The sequence below is a fragment of the Scomber japonicus genome, chromosome 19, assembly GCF_027409825.1.
Source record: "Scomber japonicus isolate fScoJap1 chromosome 19, fScoJap1.pri, whole genome shotgun sequence".
In the NCBI taxonomy this organism is placed as follows: domain Eukaryota; kingdom Metazoa; phylum Chordata; class Actinopteri; order Scombriformes; family Scombridae; genus Scomber; species Scomber japonicus.
In genome coordinates this window covers 10,116,023-10,137,014 of record NC_070596.1, presented here as the reverse complement: position 1 = coordinate 10,137,014, position 20,992 = coordinate 10,116,023, and the positions used below count along the sequence as shown (strand labels likewise).

At 38.6% G+C, this 20,992-nt stretch overlaps 3 protein-coding genes across 4 annotated transcripts; all 3 read right to left on the bottom strand.

Moving 5' to 3' along the window:
- Positions 1–280: 280 nt before the first annotated feature.
- hdhd2 (haloacid dehalogenase-like hydrolase domain containing 2) lies at positions 281–4,711 on the bottom strand. 2 transcript variants are annotated; one of them, XM_053340240.1, is made up of 9 exons: positions 4,647–4,711; positions 2,647–2,756; positions 2,367–2,469; positions 2,067–2,172; positions 1,862–1,946; positions 1,344–1,509; positions 1,094–1,144; positions 771–834; positions 281–590 (listed from the first exon to the last, which is right to left on the bottom strand). In XM_053340240.1, the coding sequence occupies exons 2-9, from the start codon at positions 2,745–2,747 to the stop codon at positions 487–489; spliced, it is 780 nt and encodes a 259-aa protein (XP_053196215.1). In that variant the 5' UTR covers positions 2,748–2,756; positions 4,647–4,711; the 3' UTR covers positions 281–486. The 2 variants fall into 2 exon arrangements, with proteins under 2 accessions (XP_053196215.1, XP_053196216.1); XM_053340241.1 differs by having other exon boundaries at positions 4,695–4,705.
- Positions 4,712–8,003: 3,292 nt separating this feature from the next.
- Positions 8,004–9,065, bottom strand: ier3ip1 (immediate early response 3 interacting protein 1). Its single transcript, XM_053340255.1, has 3 exons — positions 8,959–9,065; positions 8,381–8,482; positions 8,004–8,135 (listed from the first exon to the last, which is right to left on the bottom strand). The coding sequence occupies exons 1-3, from the start codon at positions 9,047–9,049 to the stop codon at positions 8,080–8,082; spliced, it is 249 nt and encodes an 82-aa protein (XP_053196230.1). The 5' UTR covers positions 9,050–9,065; the 3' UTR covers positions 8,004–8,079.
- A 3,382-nt stretch (positions 9,066–12,447) lies between these two features.
- Positions 12,448–20,277, bottom strand: skor2 (SKI family transcriptional corepressor 2). The gene is made up of 7 exons (XM_053340277.1): positions 18,283–20,277; positions 17,525–17,588; positions 16,700–16,777; positions 14,152–14,217; positions 13,849–13,947; positions 13,523–13,590; positions 12,448–12,504 (listed from the first exon to the last, which is right to left on the bottom strand). Exons 1-7 carry the CDS (start codon positions 20,269–20,271, stop codon positions 12,448–12,450), a joined length of 2,421 nt encoding a protein of 806 aa, XP_053196252.1. The 5' UTR covers positions 20,272–20,277.
- Between the last annotated feature and the right edge of the window lie 715 nt (positions 20,278–20,992).

Here is a 20,992-nt window from a genome sequence, read left to right as displayed (position 1 = left end):
TGTGTGTGTGTAACTATTATATGATTTATTGGGGCATGTTTGATACTTCAAATAATTCTCATACCAGTAAACATTTAACATTTCTCACGCATCATTCACAAATACAAACTTCTTGAACAAAGTATGTGAAAACTGGTGTTCTGAGTTAGTGCTACAATTTGTTATGCTGTCTTTCTTAATTTTGTTAATCTGTGCAATGATAATGAGAACCCAAAAATACTACATAATAGTTACTGTTTTATTTAAACATATATTCATACATGATAATATCTTATCAACAGACAGTTGTTTCTGAGAAACAGGCTTCACTTTTCAGTGTTCTGGACTTAAAGAGCGAAAGTAGTCCCTCACTCTATTGGACATCTTTGTTTAAATGCATTATTTAGTTAGGGACGGTTAACAGTGAGTGTTGATGATTTGAGAGTGTTTTCTGTGTGCAAGATGAAGAGGGAATGAAACATGAAGAATTCTGCTGCTGCTTCATTCTTATAGCAGGTTCTTCAGGATGTGTTCAACAGCATCGGGAAAGCTGTCACATGTCAGATGGGGAGGAGGGTTGATTTTATTCTCGTCTCCTTCTCTGTATTTACCTGAAAGATGACATGAGAGAAAACAGATAGTCATCAAGCACAGAAATAACAACTTATCTTAATAGTCAGTTTAGTAGCTAGCCAATGGCATCAGGTCTAGTGGTGTGAATCTTCACTGTCCTCGCAATTTCGATTCTTGATTTATGAATTGATACTGTTGGAGGTTTGAGTTTAACTTACCAGTTTTTACCAGAATGCCCAACATTCCTGCATTCTGAGCTCCTCCCACATCATCTCTGGCATCCTGTAGGAAAACAGCACCACACCCAAAGCACACCAGAGATCAACTTTAAATAAGAGATTTAACAGATGTGTACTTTATCTAGTTTTATTTTATTTGGGGTTTAAGTAACTCGTCTTAGGTTTAAATCCCAACAACAGTAGGTACTCTCCATGCTGTGGTGTATGAGGATGTGCTGCTGCCTGCTTAGTCTCTCAGCTAAATGCTGAAAATTAACTGAATTTAACTGCTGTTAATGTATCAGAAATGACAATATACTTACATCTCCTATCATGACAGCTTCATTGGGGTTACATCCTAAATCAGCAAGAGCCTGGAAGGAAACAAACAGGAGAAAAAGAGATTAGAGGCTGTAATAAGATGATAATTAAAGCAATCAGCAGCTTTTTACAATGATGACAACCAAAGTACATATTCTTTAATGATTTAAATACTGGTGATAAATACAAAGACCAGTTTTCTTACTTGACAACAAATGAAAGTGGAAAAAGGCTAACACATATATTTCTAACCTGTGTGAAAAATGTCTTTTCAGGCTTTCCCACCACAGCAGCTTTACAGTCTGTGGCGTACTCAAGCCCTGTTACAAACGGCCCGGGGCCAAGTGCCAAACCATCCTTCCGTTTATAGTACCGAGCTTTATGGATGGCAATGAGAGGAGCACCATCCAGAATCATTCTGGGGAGGAATAGACATGGTTAACTGCACTGTATTTATCAAACATGACAAGCAGAAAAAACTTATTGCAATATTTAGATGATTTAGATTAGTATGAGTTTGGTAGGAAGAGGTCAGTTTTATCAGTAACTCTGCAATTTGTACTGATCAAAAAACATTTTTAAGGTCTTTTTAAGGCACTTAAATTGTATAGTTAGTTCATTCTCATTTTTCCAAACAGCCAGAACAACTACAGTCTGTTACAGCAATGAAACCTGTCAGAAAATCTCAGCATTTCAACATCTTCCCCCATGTTTTCTCTCACAACTATTTTTTACTGTATAAACCTTCCTCAGGTTTTCTCTTTTATCACCTGAAAGCCTTGTTGAGAGTTTGATAGTTGAAGTGATCCGGTGCGAGTCCGATGACGACAGCGTTTGGCTCAGACGTGTCGATGCCTGCAAATTGGAAAGACATGGGTCAAAAAAAATTAAGATCACTTATCCTCCAAGTGAAATATAGTCCAAGTAATAGAGTCTTTCTCTCTCTCTCTCACACACACACACTCCGCTCTGTACCATTGAAGTCCTCCAGTGCACTGTCCTCCACCAGCAGTAATGGTCTGTGTTTCTTCTGCTCTAACAGACTCCTCGCTGCACTCAGAGACGTGAAGATCTCTTTTTCCTGCAGAGTGAAGTTAAGCAAATATGACTTTGAACAAGACATAACCTTACCTTTCTGTTTAAATCAAACAGTAAAGACTAAAGCCCCAGATATACCTTTTTGGTGCTACCTGTTATAATGAACGAAACAATGAAAATATAATGTCCAGCCACACAAACAGACACACACTTACAGACAGAGGAGGTGTGTTTCACCTGGAGGTCAAAATTGAGACGTTGCAGTCGTTCCAGTAAGTTCCTTTTACTCTCCTTTGTTGTGTTGGTCACGAACTTCACAGACACAGACGCCTGCCGTAACCTGACAGCATCAGGAATATTTGATGACAAAATTAGAATTAATAGTGATGTATGATAAATGACAACAATACCTTTAGAAGATATGTGTCAGTCTATGAGGCTTTTGTGACTCTCATAGTTCAGACTCTTCCTGACTTCACATTTGGAGCCTCTACCTGATTCAGAGTGTGTTTCCTACCTGTTGAGAGCTTCCTGCGCTCCAGGTACTGCTGTGTCTTCTATATGTAGAGTTCCACTCAGGTCGATGAGCACAGCCTTCAGAGCACGTCTGCCTGCCATTCTGGAGGCCTGCAAGAGAAGGACATGGTGAACATGATATGTAGCTTATATGTGTGTTTTGTTTTTATAGAGAAAAATGGTCTAATATAAAAATCTACAAAATAATGATCCTTGCTCACTTTCAATAGTCAGATAATATACAGCGGTTCTTTTCAACGAGTTTCAGTCCTGAGAGATACTGAGTAGCTCTGCTGTTAGATAAAAGCTGCTTGGCCCACAGTCACTGATTATGAATTTTAAACAGCTAAATAAGACCAAGGTCCACTGTAAATGGAGCTTTGCTGGGTTTAAAAAAAGCGTATTATTTTATAACAATTTATTATTTTTTAGCTTATACACTCATAATCATAATTCACATCGGTAGTGGCAGAATTTAGCAGATTACTGTGTTGTTCAAACATACGTTGGGACAAACTGATAGGATTATTGACCGGTTTGTCCGCAGAATTTATGGTTTTTTGCCTGGAATTCAGATTTTGGGATTGTGCTCTATTGGTATTTGACTGTGTGATCCCCTATTATTTAGACATGCTTGGATTTCTGTCATGTAGTTATCAATGTGACAGTACACACACACACACACACACACACACACACACACACACACACATAGAGCCTGTAGGTTATGTATCTATTATTTGTACTTAGCTCAACTAATAACAGGAAATTGTGCTTTCAGAGAAGAGCCAAGCTGATAATGAGCTTATTTCTCTATACATGTTTAAGCATGTGTGTAGTCTTCTCAAATGAATTTTCAAGTGATTTAATTATACTTTATGATGCTTTTTCTATTTAATATTAATCACTGATAGGTATGTATTCAGGTTGTTTGATTGAATCTTATCTGAGGAGACAAACATTTTTTAGCCAGCATTTTATGTATATTTGATATTTTTCTTAATTTAAGTTTAATATATACCATGTTTTTTGGTCTGTTTTATTTGTAGTTATTTATAATTTTAACATTTTATTTATACAATAAAGTTTATTGTTAACATGTGCCCCCATTACATATATTTGTCACAAGTGTCTGATAACCATATTTAAGGGATTATAACAAAAAAAATGTGCATTAATGTAGACATTCACTAAGATTATCGATGTATCAGTATCAGAATTGACTCCCTAATATCAGCACTGACCCCAAAAAAGTCAGGTGAAAGAGGTTTTCCTCACTGTAAACATTTCTCCTGTTCATACTGACTGTTATAACATCCTCTTCAAATGTGCATTCAGTGTGAATCTACTTGATTTGACTGATATATGGATGGCTGAAGCTTCATATTAGCTTCTGATAAACATTTAAATACATTTTTGCAGAGGACTGTGGGTTTTGTCATCCATCACTTACAATGAAAGCACATCATGTATGTCTCTTCTAAATAGCAAGTAGCTTATAAACTATTATTACAGCAAGAAACAACTATATCAGTGTTCATCTGGGGACCTGACTTGAAAAACTTTGAACCTGTCCTTTAATGTTAACACAAACAAGGCTCTATTTAGCGCAGTGTAAGCACCATGTAGCTTCAATAAAGTGTTGAAACAAGGAGATATATCAATATGGTTAACCTGGCTTTTTCTTCTGTTATACAGGCAGTCTTACTTTCATATCACATTGAATTTCTATAATATTCCTCTTTTTTCTTTCGCCTACGATTGAAGTGAACAGTTTAATATTTGTGTGTGTGTTTGTACTGATTCAGTAGCTACAGTATGAGTGTTGATTTTGTAGTGACGTTTTACATCTCTCAAACTGGTATTACTGATTACAGCAGCACTGTAAAAGCTAAATTGCCTCTCATTTTATGTTAGTTGTCGACTTTAACTTCAGCACATAAAGCGACTTCACTGTATGTAACAGTATACTGCAGTTGTAATTGTAAAACGGCACAATACCTGAATAAAGTGTGTATGTTTAAAAAGTCACAGAGCTGCACAGCTAACCTTTAGCAGGGTTGAATTAGCCGGTGAGACGACTTGCAATGTTCTCGCGAGATTCTAGCAATCATTTTAATATAACTTAACCTTAGCATCGCGAGAGTACGTAGCTCCTGTTGTTTGTCGATTTAAAAAGGGCTTGTTTTTTTCTCTAGGTGATCATTACTGCCCCCTGCAGCTCAAACAACTCAACAAACGTCTACACTCTCCTTCAATTTATGAATTATACTTCCCATTGTTTGTCTTTCAAGGCATTTCTTTTTTATTAAATTCTGTTTTTTAGGGGGAAAAAATCATTCTCTTTTTGATTTCAGTCTGTTCATTTTCTATATTTTTACTCCATCCCATTCCCAATTTCCCCCCATAATCAGTTAAGAGGGTTATCCTTAACCACTTAATCACTCATTACAATAATAAAAAAAACATATGTGTCCCATCCCACTAACAACCAACAGATATATCGCATTAAAGGGTCTTTACAGGCATTCAAATAGATTTAATATGGTGGGTGGTATTAATGATAAAAACCGTCTGTCTGCACGGTGCCAGACAGCATAGATCAAATCCTCTTTTCATGTTACCTCTTCATAGTGAATAACAGTACTGTTTTTATTAATTTTCGGTGTTTGTGCTGACATAAATATTATGCACAGTATCTCAGATAATGATTGTGCAAAACATGATACTGTAGAATAAAATCCCTTCTTACAACTTTACTTTAATGTCATGTCTGGGTCCTGAATTAAGCTGTTTTTGTTCAATTTTTTGATTTACACGTTTCTCTTTTTTGTATTTTCATGTGACTTTTGGGATGCAGATGGTGGAAGGAGCAAAAATTTAAAATGTTCTATTCAGTGTTTTTGTTTTGTTCACTGGAGTTAATTAGAATTAAAGTTCACCAGGGTAAAATCTTTGTGTCTCCTTCCTACATGTTTGTGTCTGTAAATAACATTTGTATAAAAAATTATATTTTGAATTAAATGTTTTCATTTTAATATTGATATTACATTTTAACTATTTTGTATTTGTGTCTAGACTTCCAGACTTCCATGTACAAACGGGGAACAACTTAAAGAAAAAAAAAGCACAGGTCTGAATACTTGATCCCTACAGTTAGGCGGATCCAATGGCTCTCTCATGCTGTGGGGGATATTTTGCTGGAGTGGTTTGGGTCCACTTGTCCCTTTAGAGGGAAGGGTCATTGCAAATCAATACAAAGTTGCTCTGTATGATCATCTTTATGCTATGATGAAATATTTCTATCGTGATGGGAGTGGTCTCTTCCAGGATGACAATGCATCCAACCCCATCCAGAGGCCAAGATAGGTTACTGAATGGTTTGATGAGTATGAAAATGATATGAATCATATGCTATGGCCTTCACAGTCACCACATCTCAACCCAATTAAACACGTTTGAGAGATTTTGGACTAAAATGTTAGACAGCACTCTCCACCACCATCATCATCGAAACACCAAATGAGAGAATATCTTTTAGAGGAATGGTGTTCATCCCTCCAGTAGCGTTCACAGACTGTAGAATCAATGCCATAGAGCACTGAAACTGTTCTGGTGGCACATAGCGATCCAAATGCTTTACAAAGACACTTTATGTTGGTTTTACCTTAATTTGACACCCATCTGTACTCCATCATGTAGATCAGGTCATTATATACAGTAGATGTAATCTATAAGAACCCCTGACACAACCTTAACAACTGAACAAAAATGAGTGAGTTTACGAGTAGCTGAAAAATAGAAAACTGAACATCTAAACAACTAAAGTGCAGATACATATTCATGTACAGTCGCTTATGATCATTTACAGATTTCACTGTGAACCAGCAGCTAAACTCACAGATCAACGTGGCTTTACTGTGCAAATCCCCCTGATAAACATATGCTTCTAAGTCCAGCAGATCCCCCTCTTACTCCCCCCTCTCAGATATTTAGGATCACAACTACTGTTAATAATAAAAATGTTTACAGAGTTTAAATGGGGAGGAAATGATCATTCAGAACCTATGGGGATTATTAATGAAGCAGAGCCGAGAAGATACTGGGTCAATATTCACACAGAGCAGAGGTGGAAAAGATGAATACAGAACACCATACAATCTTCACCGAATGTAATCTATTCCTCTGCTGCCACACTCATAGAGAGAGAAGATTAAGATGATAAAAAACGTTTATTGATACATTTATTTCATGGCAACAAACCATCTCACTGCTATTTGCAGCACATTGTTACTGAGTCATGTTTCCTTTAAATTTACAGTACATGTTGAACCGAAATCCAAAATCCAATGGAAGCAAACACATCACAAAATCATGTGTTAATATATTGTGATGTGAAGTCATATTTTCCACATTTTGACAGCTAATGTAACAGTTCTATTATACTTTTTTGTTTTTTTGGCAGTGGGTGAAAACCACTAAATTTTAAATTAAGACTAAAACATTTTCTAAAAAACAAAAAGAACAGCCTTACAAAAAGTTCCTGGTTTGAAAATGTGAAACTATCTAAAGCTTAAAATACTAAATACTGATTAAAAAAACACTTAAGACATGTTATCTATCCTAAAAGTCTGCTAAATCCCTGGATAACATTAGAATGAGACAATAAATAGACAGATTTCACAACACTGTCACAGTAAAGAGTAACAAGTTGTTCATTGGTAAAGGGCTGGGCGATACTGTCAAAATAAAATATCACAATATTTTTTGACCTCGATATACCTCAATATCAATATTGGGACAATATTGTAGGGATGATTATTGGTGCTTTCACAAAATATTTACACAATGAGGTTTTTGATAAATAATCATCAGTAATGTGAATATGATGACTTAGTGGGTAAAGGTAAATAATATAGCAGCTAGAACAGAAAATGACATCACTTTACTGTAATTCATCCTTTAATATAATATTGCAAAATCCAAAATCTAGGATATCTAGTCTCATATCATGATATAATATCGATATATTGCCCAGCCCTGCCTTGGTAACAGTAAAATAAAATATGACATGGTTCCCCTTAATTGGTCTGACATATCATGTGGTCAACAAGCAATGACACACTCTGCAGGACAAAAGTAAATTATAGGATGAACATAGACTTATCTCTTAGAGGTTGTAAAATAGTCATTTACACTGATAGGGAGGTTTCACGGAGGTTTGGAGTCAGGTGGTGGCTGAATCTTCCTTCTTGTTTGCATGATGAACAGCCACAGTTTAGCCTGCTGACAACCAGCAAAGGCAAAAGTCTCTAAATGAAAGTGTGTGTGTGTGTGTGTGTGTGTGTGTGTGTGTGTGTGTGTAGTTGTTCCTTGCCACATGTGTCTGATCCTCTGGCTTCATTTTGGCACTTGGTGAACTGCCGGCTGGCCATCAACCAAACAGCAACAGCAGCACGATGGAGGCTGTGTTCACTATTATTAAAGGCACTGTAAGAACAACACAAGAAAACATGTGGTTAGATTATTCTGGTTTACTTTGATTTTAATTAGACATTTCCTGATTGAAGCAATAAGTGAGCTGATTTTAGTTATTGTAGAACTGCTTTGTGTTAAATGAAATATGCATGTGAGGAGGCATTTCAACGGCTCTGCAGCCCTACTTAATATAATATTCACTCCACATTCTCTGTGATCTCAAGATGAAAGCATCAATATTTCAGAAGCCTCCTGACCTCTCATGATAGTCCGGACAGAGCGGATGAGGTTGAGGACCTGGGCTTTGACTCCTGGATCATCTCCAAAACCTCCAACTCCATGCTCAACACCCCAGCCCACTGAAGACAGAGAGAGAGACAGAGAGAGAGAGAGAGAGAGAGAGAGAGAGAGAGAGAGAGAGAGAGAGAGAGAGAGATGGAAGCAGAGAGGACACACATATACACACAGAGGAGGAAGGGGGGTATTGGAAATGGAAAAGGAGAAGGGGAGGACAAACAGAGAAAGGATAAAGCAGACATGAGTTGGCAGTGAGCTAAATAAGACCACATACAATATGTGTATATGCGTTTTTAATGTTTTTATTCACACGTAAGATTACTAAAGCTTTGAAAAACATAGGATATAACACCATGTATTTCTCTTTACTAAACAACCTCAGTTTTCTTTCTAAAAATCTCACTCCTGGATCTTTTCCTTTGTAAATTAGCAGCTTGAGAGCAGTTTGAACGCACATAGCTGTTTTTTAGTTTCGTCTGCACCGTTTTCTCAACAACATGTGTGACGTATGTTTTCTAAAAGGCGACACAGTACTTACTCTTACTGAGAAACCTCTCTTCATGCAGTACAGCGACTGCATTAGTGCAAAGGATGGCAGTCTGGAGGAGAGTGTACAATGTAAACGCCATGCTGGCAACTTCTTCTTCTTCTTCTTCTTCTTCTTCTGCTGCTGCTGCTGCTTCTATGACAACAACTACCACTCCCACAGTCTGAGAGGCAGCTGCCGTAAACAAGCAGCGGAGGTCGTGCAGCAGAAAGGAAGGGACAACGACCCTCACTCATTTATGTGTCATTAATAAAGAGGACACATTATTCAAATTTTAAAATTACAGCTAACATTTGTAGTAACATTTAATTTGAATTATTGAAAACATGTTATTTATTTATGGTTTAATATTGACAAATAACACCACAATTGAGGTCATTTCTAATTTATTCATATTTTCTTCCTTTTTTCTTAATGGTTTTGAGCTCATCTGTGTCTCCTATTTCCCCTTTTTTCCTGTTGCATTTATAGGCATACATTTCACAAATGTATGTGTTTGGTTTTTATTATTTTGGTATTTCATACCATCAGCCAGACTGCAACACAGCAGCTCCCACTCCCACTAGAAAGACTGATGCTGTCCTTACTATGTAAATCCCAGGAAGTATTTTATTTTATTTATTTTTTATCACTTTTAACCCTTATGCTACTTTGTGCACTGCTGTGTCAGTTTGAATGTCTCCCAAGGAGGATCAATAAAGATACATCTTATCTCATCTTATTGGGAGTAGGTCCGCCATTGAAGCTTATGGCTTCTTGAGCTCTCTTATCAAATGGTTTGTTTTGTTTTTTAAAATTAAAAGTGCATACATTACATTAATTACTGATAGTTTTGTGATGTGATATTTATTCAACGCTCTTGCCTTTGAAAGCGAGACAAAGCCTACTCATACGCTTGTAAAGGTTTTAGGTGTTTTCCACCTCAGAAAATGAGTATGAGTAATTACTCTCGGCCTTAAAAATATTTGAGTCGTGCCTTGAAGCTGGAGACAAACAAACTTTCACCTGTTCAGTGTTGCACCTCAGTTTTGGTTTCAAGAGCAACAAGGTGTACACCAGGGGTTTAAATATAAACTGGTACTGACTGAGATGATGTCATTTCAATCATGAAACCACTTTCTGGGTAATGTATAGATTTTTAATTTACACATAAATAGTAGAGAAACTACAAGAACATAGGGTATTTAAATACATCTGCATTAACAGCTTATAATGATAACATTTTTCTCAGTAAATGACAATTTTATCCATTCATTCAGTTCATTCTATAAACAAGATCTGTGACTTTGCATTTTTATTCTTTTCGACATACACTTGACTGCACCACCACCACCACCATCATCATCATCATCATCATCATCATCATCATCATCATCATGTGTCTTTCTTTTCTTTTTAATACTGTAATAAATAATATTTTCACAATCAGGGTCTTTATGCCCAGATACTCAAATAAATAGACAAACAAACAAACACATAGAGATAGACTGTGAGGTTCTCACTTAGGATATTTTGTACAGTCAGGTGAAATATTTTACAGGTAGATTTACAACACTGACAAATTTCAGTCTTTTGCTCTTTGTGGCCCAGACAGTCTTTTGGAGAGCAATTAGACAGAATATCTATTCACCATCTGCCAGCACCCCAAACACATTTTAAAGGCGGATTCAGCAGCTGATGATTTATTACTAATATTCACTTTTTGTTTGAAGGTGAAGTTTGTTAGAATTGAATTGGATACATTTTGAGCTGAGAGTAAAAAGAACTGTCATGGTGCTTTGAAACAAAGGATTTCAACTCCAGCTGTGATATACTCAGAGGTCAAGTGTTGAAGACTATCTGGTATAAATAAAATGTTTAAAAAATGTAAAATCAGATGACATTTGCAGAAATTTGACAAGGACAATGCAGCAACATCTGCATTGAACATAATACTATCGTTTTTTTTAAATGTACATTCGGGATTCATCCCCAGATACTAAAACTACATGTACAGACTGTTCTGCTACTGTACAGTTTGCATACATTGTGAACCCTTCTTTGTGACCTCACCCAAGATTAATACTTCCTCTAAGTTTAAAACGTTTTATTGTATTTTGTTCTTTATCTGGTGTGTTCAAGTGGACATGATGTTGAGGATCCCTTTGGGATCAGATGTTGACAGTAAATAAAGGTTTGTATGTTTGTTTCCTTTTAGGGTCCCCATTTGATGATACCGTGGCAACAACGACAACAACAACAGCAACAATCTTAGAGTGAGAACCATCCATCTCATCCACAGTCGTACAGTTGTATATACAGTTAGGCCAGCTGACTCTTCATGTATTAAGAGCTTGAAAAAGTTCATGGTTTCTGAAGACGTCTACGGCTGCGTTCCTGGTGGTCTTCAACATCTCTAGAAAAGTTTTAAAGTTCACAAAGGGTAAGAGATGCCGGGCTTTGCTTTGGTCCTGGTTAGGAAAAAGCTTTGAGTCTGTTTGCCGGCACAGCAGTGAGGAAAGACCACAAACCATTTTCTCCTGATGTCACCAGTTTGTGTCCCTTTCAGTTCAGTCAGTTTTGGGAAATAAACTGGACCCAGGCTACATGAAACAGGGATGAAACCTTAACCAGTGTGTCACCACGGCAGTCCAAACTGCTCCAAACTGTGTTCTTATCAGACAGAGTTTAAGTGCAGGGTTATTCACAGAGGTTGTACTGATCTCCTTCCCAGAAAAACTTTAAAAATGTCTATACTATAGAGTGTCATATTCATTTCTGTCTGTGTCTTTATCTCCTACATTTCTCTGTCAATTGTTGTGTGATTTTTTTTTTCTTGGGACATTTCACAAAAATCCTGGCAGCTTCCTCATCTTAGAGGGGGGGGTGTTGATGACTCCGCCTGTAAAGACAATAAATAAATAAAAATTAACAACAACATTAGCATCATGCTGTTTTTCAAAGACTGATAAGTTACATTCTGTTACAGTGGATCCAGCGACTTTGCTGTTAAAGGTTAGCATGTGAAAGTCAGTGTGAAGTCAAACTAAATATGCTTTAACTATCTGATGCAGCAGGATAATTAACTGTCAAGCAAGTTAAACATCAAAAAGTAGTTACATTTCACCTTTTGACATTAAATTACCATCTTTAGTGAAAGAAAAGCAGTTTAATTTCTAGATCTATTTATCCTAGGTGAAAATCCAGGCTAAATGAAGTCTAGTTTGCAAAAAAAAAAAAAAAAAATTTTTTAAAGCTAATTAAACTTAACGTAACGTACACTGCATTGTAATCATTAGATGTTTATATCTATGTGCTATGTTTATATAGTGATGACCGCCTCTTTTGATCATTTTCATTGTTATTAAGAAACAATATATCATGAATCAATGCCAAGGCACTGCAGATAAATATGAGCTTTCAGATAACTCAAATGACAACATTTACGTCTTATATTGTACATGATAAATAAATAATGAATAAAAGTCGGTTACCTTTTTGCTACTTGTTAAGATGAGAACTGATCTTCTCTTTTCTGATGATGTTTGCATAGGGAATCTGAATGAAACACATATTAGAGACAAGTTAAAATAATCCTGAACAGACAGCTACACACACACACAAAAAAAAGTTAATCAAGATTAAAAATGTCATCACGGTTACACTTTAAAATAAGGACATTAAATATTCTGAGAAGGATGTGTACAGTTTAGGTGTGATATTCAATCAAAAGTCTAAAATATGATGCAGCAACATCACTCAAGAAAACTGTTGTGAGTTCATTTGAACGTCTGTGTGAAATTAATGTCATTACTCTCAGACAGATCCATCTGCTGGCTCTACACCCATTTGTCAATTTTGAATGTTTTATGCGTGCAAAGTGCACTTCAGTGTGCACGTACGCGCTTATAAATGAGCTTGAATGCCTGTTCATTCGTCTGCCTTTGTGGTTACATGAATGCAGCGTGCTCTTGTGTCTGTTTCTCTGTGCATGTGCGGGGTTTTGCGATCATGTGCACGCAAGCGTATACAGTTGTTGCGTGTGTCAGAAAGCAAAGACAAACACCGTCTGTCAGCCTGTCTGCCAGCTGCTCCGATGATTGATGTGAACTGAAACACTCAGATGGCTGCAGAGGAACTTCTCACCCGTGAAAGACAAACTAGATGATTGGCTCTACCTCTTGATGGACAAATAAGCAACAGCACAAGTGTCCAGTCGATTCCTTATCTTCTCTTTCTTTAATTCCTGTTATAGCTTTAAGGCATGACTTTCTTATTTAGGCCTACAGTGTACCATAGTTTATGTGTTCCAGTAATTCTGCTCTTATTGTCATATTTCCTCATCTGTTTTTAATTGATTTCCTCTTCAAACTGTGTAACTATATTTTAGTAAAGTGCTTCACAATTATATTCTTTCTAAAAAATCATTAGTGGGACTGTTTTTCAAAGCAAAGAGTAAAGCTTTTTTTAAATGCATGTATCTACAAAAAGCTGTTTTATTTGTCATTTAAAGGCGCAGCAATGATATTTATTTTCCATCAGTGTTCAGCACTGATTGAGTCATTAGCAGTCTCACCATCTGTAACTGTTGGACCATCTCCTCTCTGTAGGCGAGCTCTCGTTTCATCTGGTCTTGAAAATTATCTGAAATTAGTGGAAAAATCCATCATTAGCTTGAGCAGTATTATCATTTTAGCAACTGATCAAGTGTAGTTATAAAGACAGCTGATGGAGGATGGAGATGTAGAAAATTTAGGGAAAAAGAAAGGTGAGAAAGAAGGAGAAAAAAAGAGGCACAGACAAAGGAGAAAGCAGATGAGTTAACTTAAGAAAGACTGAGAAGGAGAAGTTGCCCTTCGGAGTATGACAAAGGAAAGCAAGGTTATGAAAAATATGACTCACGGAAGACAGGAAATGGTGAGGTGCCCTTCAGAGCGTGAAACTCTTGCTCCAGTCTCCTCCTGAAGTCAATCTGCTCCAGCAAAACCTTCTGGAGCTCCTCTGCAAGAGCAGGAAGTGGGAGAACAAAAGGGGTTATTTCATTGAAAAATTGCAGTAAGGTGCAATATATCTTACACTATGTATGCCAGAACTCCTCCATTCAGTATAAATCAATAGGATTGTACTAGGATTGTGTAACACATTTGCATAGTCAATACAGCAATGTTTACCGAATTTTGTGTTACTTAAATAAACATTCTTTACCTTTTTCCATGTTCTCAACGTCCTTCTTTAACGGCACAGGAGAGGCAGCACCTTGGCTTCGATCACCTAAAAAAATAGAAGAAGAAAAATTGTCACATTTTTGTCCCACTTCTGTCATACTTAATGTCAGACAAAGTTACAGTATATCAGTCACAATTCCCACTATGATTGGTTTCAGCAGTGTGACTCCTGCTCCATCACCTCAACCTTTTTGATAACCGTCCCGAGGCAAGCACTGCAATTCACTCTTTGGCCTCGAGGTGTCAGTATACGTTTATGATAAAAAGCTGTGGAGACTGTCGAACTGAAACCTTTACTGCATTGACTCCTCGGCATGTTCAGCCTCCTTTTGCTGTCAGATCATATTGCTCTCAATTAAGCAAAGTAACGAAAACTGCTTGCCTTCAGAAATCAGAGTAAATAAAAATAAACAAAACTGAAGTGAAGGAGGAGTGCTGAAAAGTGCTAAATTTAAGTTGTTCATCCACCAATTTTAAAAAATGGGTTGTGTTGACAGACTGTTGCATTATAATGTCAACAATGTTATATTGTAGCAGGATGTTTCTATGCACACAGTGAGGTGCAGACCAATGTCAGCTTCAATGCAAGAAGAAAATTAAAACAGTGTGCAACTCTCTCTCTGACTCTCTTCTCTAGTGCACTAAGCTCTACTCATTAAATGTTTTGAGCTTTTTGCCTTTGTGGTGGTGGATTGTTTTTGTTTATATGAACTATAGCATGAGGATTGAACAGTTGTGAATTTGCGTAAAGAAATTATTACCATACATATCCAGTGCTTCATATTATTTATATTTTGCCGCCTTTTTAAATCTTTTTTTTTATGGCTGGAGGCAAACTCTACTTGTTGCTTTAAAACTTCCCATTTTTTCTTTTCTTTTTTTCTTTAAAAAAGAAAAAACAAACATCTCCATCACATGCTGTGCTCAAATGGACTAGTTTGAAACTATATTGTTCTGTGCGTATGTATGTGTTTGTGCAAGCGTCTGAATTGTGACAATGAGGCATTGAACGCCTTAAATGAAGCGATCCAGCACACTCGATATGTATATTCTCCTCCAGTCATTTCATGTCCTGGCTCTTTAAGCCTCCCTATGCTCTTTTCTCTCATTTAGAACAGAGAGAAAGAGAGAGAGAGAGAGCTTTCCTCTCCTCTCTCCTCCTCTCCTCTATCCTTTCCTCTCCTCTCTCTGTCTCATTTGACAAGCAAATTTGCAGACAGTGCCCGAGGATAACAACCTCGTTTGACAGTCAATTAACCGTGAATAGTCAAAGCCAAGGCGGTTTGCATTACATAAATGGAAAATTAGATTATTTTTTCTCCCTAGAAACAGAGGGAGAGTTTAAAGACAGTGAAGGGGGGTGGAGGAGGGGGGGTACTCGGAGGAATCAGGCCTTCTAATCACGTAGAGCTTCCCACCGCCCAGGGAGACGTTTGGCAATCAGGGGAAAGGTGTTCTCATTTAATTTGTTTCGTGTAATTTTTCGAAATACATTATACATTATGCTCAGGGATCATTACGGTGGTGTGTGTGTGTAGGGGTTGAGGGAGTGTGTGTTTGGGTGGGGGGTGGGAGGGGGGTAGATATAAATGTTGGCACAGATGTCATAAAGCACTTTTAATGCCTTCCTGACAGATATAAAAAAGGCAATAAGCTGTGATCTTTTTCAAACAGGAAAGGGTTTTTTTTGCGCTGAGGAAGGGGAAAAAAAGGCAATTATGTCTGCAGCGATATGGGTCTAGGATGGAGATTGCCAGTATGGCTGCTTATCTCTGAGCTGATGTTTTCTTGTTGAACTATAACGGCCCCCCTAAGAGTAACAGCCCTGGCGACAACACCGCTAAAGAGAGGAGCTTGGCAGAGCGGCGGCAGAAGCAGCTTTCCACTACTGTTTCATCTTATATGAATCCCTTAACTCAGAGAGGAGGAGGAGATAGAGGTGGATAAAGCTGAAGAGTGAAACTGATTTAAGTATGTTTGTTTTGTGTGTGTGTGTAATAAGAAGAAATGTCAGTATAACGTGTGCATTAAAATGATATTTTATTCAAAGTGAGAGTTTTTGATCAGCATTGTTTTATGCATGGAAATGTTTAGGGTGTGTTTTAAACTAAACTGGGTGCTGAATTACAACAGGAAAGGTCAACTTTTGATGCAATTACATAATACAAATAATTAATTTATAATATACCTTTACATATAATTTCTATGTCAGACTGCTAATAAATTATATTTGCTGCTCTATAGATATGAATGAGATTATAGTTCGAAAATAAATGTTTTAACATGAGTTGATCTACGTCTCATAAAGACCTCAGACTTGCTCTGCGATGTGAGATTCAAATTACCGTGGCGTTAAACCAAATGCGGAAATTAAATTAACCTTGCCAACCTAATAATTATACTTTCGGAATGAAACCAACTGGCCATTTTTACAATTTTTCTCTCTTTTCTTCATTGATTGAGTTGTTTGTTTTCTGCTCTGCAACCACTAAGAAAAAAAAAAGGGGAAAAAAAGCACCCATTTGTACCTGAGCTCTCCCTCCAGTAGTCCTGTGCCGACGTCTCACTCTCTGGTACAAAGAAACTATTCTGCTCTTTGCTTTCATCTGAGAGAAAATGAGACAGAAAAAGACAGAGACAGACAGGAGGAGAGATTCAGTAAGGCCCATTGGTTGAGCTGGTTATCCGGACACATGGAGATAACTAAGTGTGTGCACTGTGTGTGTCCCCTGTGCATGTGTGTGTATGTGGGCCATGTGGTCATGTGCAGAGGTGTGTTTGTGAGCGCACCACCGCAAGACATTTTCTTTAGTGAAAGGGTCAGAGTGGGAGATGAGAGGAGCAAATGAAACGTCACAGGAATATGAGCCTTGCAGCGACAGAGAGACACTATAAAACCACTCACTCAGACACTAAATGAAACAAAGATGCTATAATACAACCGACTCAGATGTCTGATGGAAAAGATAGTGTGTAACAGTTTGCTGAAATAGATTGTGTAATGCTATTTGATGAAACAGTATAAAAAGCTGTTCAAACACTTGATGAAACTGAGACATTGTAAAGCAACTGCACAGTGAAGGATGTAGTGTCAAGCAGCCTGCGCAAACAATTATTTTTGTGATTATATAAGACAAAAGAAAATCTAGTTTGATGAAAGAAAGACAGTGGTGTATTTCAGCTTTTGAGAGAATACTATTTTCCAGTTTGAAAAGGGTGAATTGCAAAAATTTGATATATTTAATTACATTTTTATGTCAAACAAGTTTTCGAGGAATCATGTATTCTAGTAAGTAATCTGCAATTGTTCATTACACAAGACAAACAGTAGTGTAAAATGTGTCTGTGCTCACCAGAAATGCTGGAGTTGTCTTTGGTTACATACGCAGGTAGTCCTTCATCTCTGTTTTTGTGGACCTGGAAATCATATATAATCAGTTAGCACTTCATTTACCTACCATGCATCATATAGTACAAGACAGAAAAATTAGGTGATTAATCTGTAATTTGTTGTTAGTTTTTTTTAAATGAACATGAGTTTTCTTTATTATTTCAGCACCCATTTTCTTATAAATCTGGACTTTTTGTGTGCGCGTGTGTGTGAAACTCATTATTTGACAAATGCAATCTCCCCAGCTGGCGCTCTCCTTTTCATTAACCAGCAGTAGCATTTATTTGTAATGATCTAATTTGGAGTGTATGGTTAAAAAAAAAAACAGTTTCACTCCTTCTGCATCTCTGAAATCAGTGATGTGCATTTCCACTTTGTTACTCAATGGATAATTTAACTTGTTCTAGTTTAAAATGCTCCACATTACTCTTTGTTGCTCCCTCCTCCTCCTCCTCTCTCGGAGGCCTGGTTAATGTGGGAGTCGACAGGTTAAAGATTAGAGTTGCCCTAACAGGCTGGGGTGACAGAGGGAGAACAAACACACCATGGCCATTAAACAATCCACGCCTGGGCCTATTAGCCAGGATCAGAGTGGGGTGACTGTTTCAATTTCTACAGGGAGAAACCAGCCTATCAATCTGCTTATGCAGATCACATCACTGCCTGACTGCAGCACCATTTAAATAATAATTAGCTAAAGTGGCCTGAGGGGATATTTACGTTTTTGTAAGATGGGTCCTCTCGGTGAGGCGGGGTGGAGCTGGAGAGAGGCAGGCTGGCAGGCGGGGAGGCAGGCAGGCTGGGGGACTCCTGCTGGATGGGGTCCGAGGAGGAGGGAGGGGAGGCACTGGGATACACTGTGCCACTCCCTCTCTCCTTCCCCCTCTCCTCTCCGGCGCTGTCGCCGAGTGCAGGGAGGTACAGGTTGGTTTGAGTCTGTGGTGGCCTGGTTGCAAAGATCCCCTCCTCCTCCTCATCCTCTTGCTTGGATGATTCCACATCAACGTCCCCCTCCTCCTCGCTCTCCACTCCCTCTGCTTCTCCATCGCCTCCGCTTTCGCTTCCGTAACTACAGCTGCTGCTGGGCGATAGCCGCTGGTGGCGGTCTGACCCAGCAACCACGACCCCGATGTCTTCATCCGTGGCACCAGTGACTCCCTCACTGCTGCTGTGGAGCTTGGCAATGCTCTCTGCATCCTTGATGACAGGGCGGAAGGCAGAGCCATAGCTCGGCTTCCTGGTTTGGAGGGCTGGGGTGTCCAGCAGTTTGAGCCAGCCCTCTGATGTCACAGGGCGAAGGTCAGAGGTTACCGTTGTGCACTCAGGGTCGAACAGCCCTGATCTGGGTGTGGAGGTTCCACTGCCAGGGGCCAATGTTCCACTGATGCCATTTCCGTTGCCACCTACAGTGGCAGGCTCACTGTGGTCTGAGAGATCCAGAAAGGCCTGCCTGAGAGAGGGGTTGTCTGCCAGGGAGGAGAGGGCACTGGGCTGAGGCTGGAGGTATGTGGGCACAGGGATTCCACCTGCTGCTCTTGGTGGCCAAAACATACAGAAAGGTGGATAAAAAGTGTCTTTACGGCCAGGCCATAAAAGACCTGACAACCCCGCTCCTTTGTGTCCAGCTGAAACATCACTATCCTCTTTTTTCTGCTGGCAGAGGCTGAATGCTGGGAAGGGGTATGGTGAAGGGAAAAGTGATGTAGGAGGGAACTTCTGCAGCATGCCGAAGCCTTTGCTTGGGACAGGGATGACAGGGTAGCTACGTGGTGTCTTACAGGGAGACAGACCGCCTCCGTCCAGGTCATCCTCATCTTCATAGCGGGCTCTTTTCTGGGCACCCAGGTCAGCTCCCATCATGTGAGGTACCACTGAGCCTGGGAGAGTCTTCATAGGACCCATAGAAGGACAATGAGATGAAGAAGGCAGCGCTCTCTTGCGGCTGCCTCCATTGAACATAGCTTTGACGTCTTCCCATGCATAAACTAACTCATCAGCTGGGACTTTGTCACTGAGTTTGAGGTGTCGTCGCCAGGAATTAAAGTTGGCAGCGTCGGGTTGGGTGTACTTAGCGTCTGGTGTGCGGTGGGAATGAAAAATGAACTTATTTGGGGAGAAGTACATGTTGCAGAAGGAGCACTTGATGCATTTGGCCCTGGAGCTGTTGTAGCGTGCCGGGATGAAGTTACCACGGCAACCCCAGGCACACTCGTGTGTCACATCGAAGGCAAAGTTGTCAGGCAGTTTTGGTGGCATGTTCTCTCCAAGAAAGGATTTGCAGAGGCGCTCAGCTTCACGTTTAGTGATCATGCCACAGCGGCGTGATGATATGGGCATGGCACCCGCCCGACGAAGGATCTCCAACTGAACTGGAGTGCACTGGACACAGGTGATGCCCAGCGCTACACGACGATTGTGAATCTCATTGTAACTGTAGTTCTTGAGGAGTGTGTTGGAAATCTGCGCCAGACAAAGTCTCTCATTGTTATCAATGACCAGTGATACAATGGGAACGCCGTACAGGATGACCCGGCCGACCTGATTGGGCTTGAGGGGAGAGGAGGATGAGGAGGGAGATGGGGAGGATAAGGAAGAGGAAGAAGAGTGGTGGTGGTTGGGTCTGGGTGGAGTCAGGGGTTCCTGCTGGTACGAGCCTGTTGAACTTGTCATGATGATGTCATTAGGGCTGGAAAGACGGGTCTTGTCCATAATGGGAGGAAATCTCTTTGCAAAACAACCTGCGTAGAAAGAAAGAAAGAAAGAAAGATGGAGAGAAAGAAAGATGGAAATGTGTTAATGCTGTTGAAATGTTACAAATTGCTTTAAATTGCCTTCTCTCTGTATTACGGATGATTCCTTATGATTTACACATTTTAACAAAGCATGATACCACTCAGAAATATGTGCCAAACTCAAAAATAAACAGTGTAAAAAAATGTTCATATTACAATTTTTTTAAGTCAAACATATTTAACTTAAAATAATAATAGATAATAATAATAATAAAATATATTTGATTCCCAATTACATACAAGTAAAACACCTTTTTAAATGTTTTAAAGAGAGAATAAAACATTTGCCTCCAAAACTGGATCTAAAATAAGATAGATTTTATTGTCCCCGTAGAGAAATTTGTTCTGCTCTGTCCGTCCTGAAGCTCTACAGAAATTAAATATCTTAACAACACAAACTTTAATACACATAAAACAGTTTTCATATGCACATCTGCTAGATCTTGATTACTCTAATAAAAAGAGAACAGAGATTTTGAAAATCAGATGAGTAAAGTGTGATACTGTTTAAATACTAAACAGTAGGTGAGGTTCTTGGTTGACAGTATTTTATTTAACCCCTGTGTATTTTTTATTTATTCAGCCAATTAATTTATTTCCAAAAAAATATTATTAATGTATAGTATTTGAGAATGTAG

Coding starts and splice junctions, on each gene's coding strand:
- skor2 (XM_053340277.1), bottom strand. CDS start 20,271: ATGGACAAGACCCGTCTTTCCAGCCCTAATGACATCATCATGACAAGT. Junction 14,218..16,699: donor CTACTGGAGGGAGAGCTCAG/GTACAAATGGGT, acceptor CTATTTTTTTAG/GTGATCGAAGCCAAGGTGCT. Junction 13,591..13,848: donor CTCACCATTTCCTGTCTTCC/GTGAGTCATATT, acceptor CACTAATTTCAG/ATAATTTTCAAGACCAGATG.
- ier3ip1 (XM_053340255.1), bottom strand. CDS start 9,049: ATGGCGTTTACATTGTACACTCTCCTCCAGACTGCCATCCTTTGCACT. Junction 8,483..8,958: donor AGAGAGGTTTCTCAGTAAGA/GTAAGTACTGTG, acceptor CTCTGTCTTCAG/TGGGCTGGGGTGTTGAGCAT. Junction 8,136..8,380: donor TGTCCGGACTATCATGAGAG/GTCAGGAGGCTT, acceptor TTGTTCTTACAG/TGCCTTTAATAATAGTGAAC.
- hdhd2 (XM_053340240.1), bottom strand. CDS start 2,747: ATGGCAGGCAGACGTGCTCTGAAGGCTGTGCTCATCGACCTGAGTGGA. Junction 2,173..2,366: donor GTCTCAATTTTGACCTCCAG/GTGAAACACACC, acceptor TTCACTCTGCAG/GAAAAAGAGATCTTCACGTC. Junction 1,145..1,343: donor AAAAGACATTTTTCACACAG/GTTAGAAATATA, acceptor GTTTCCTTCCAG/GCTCTTGCTGATTTAGGATG.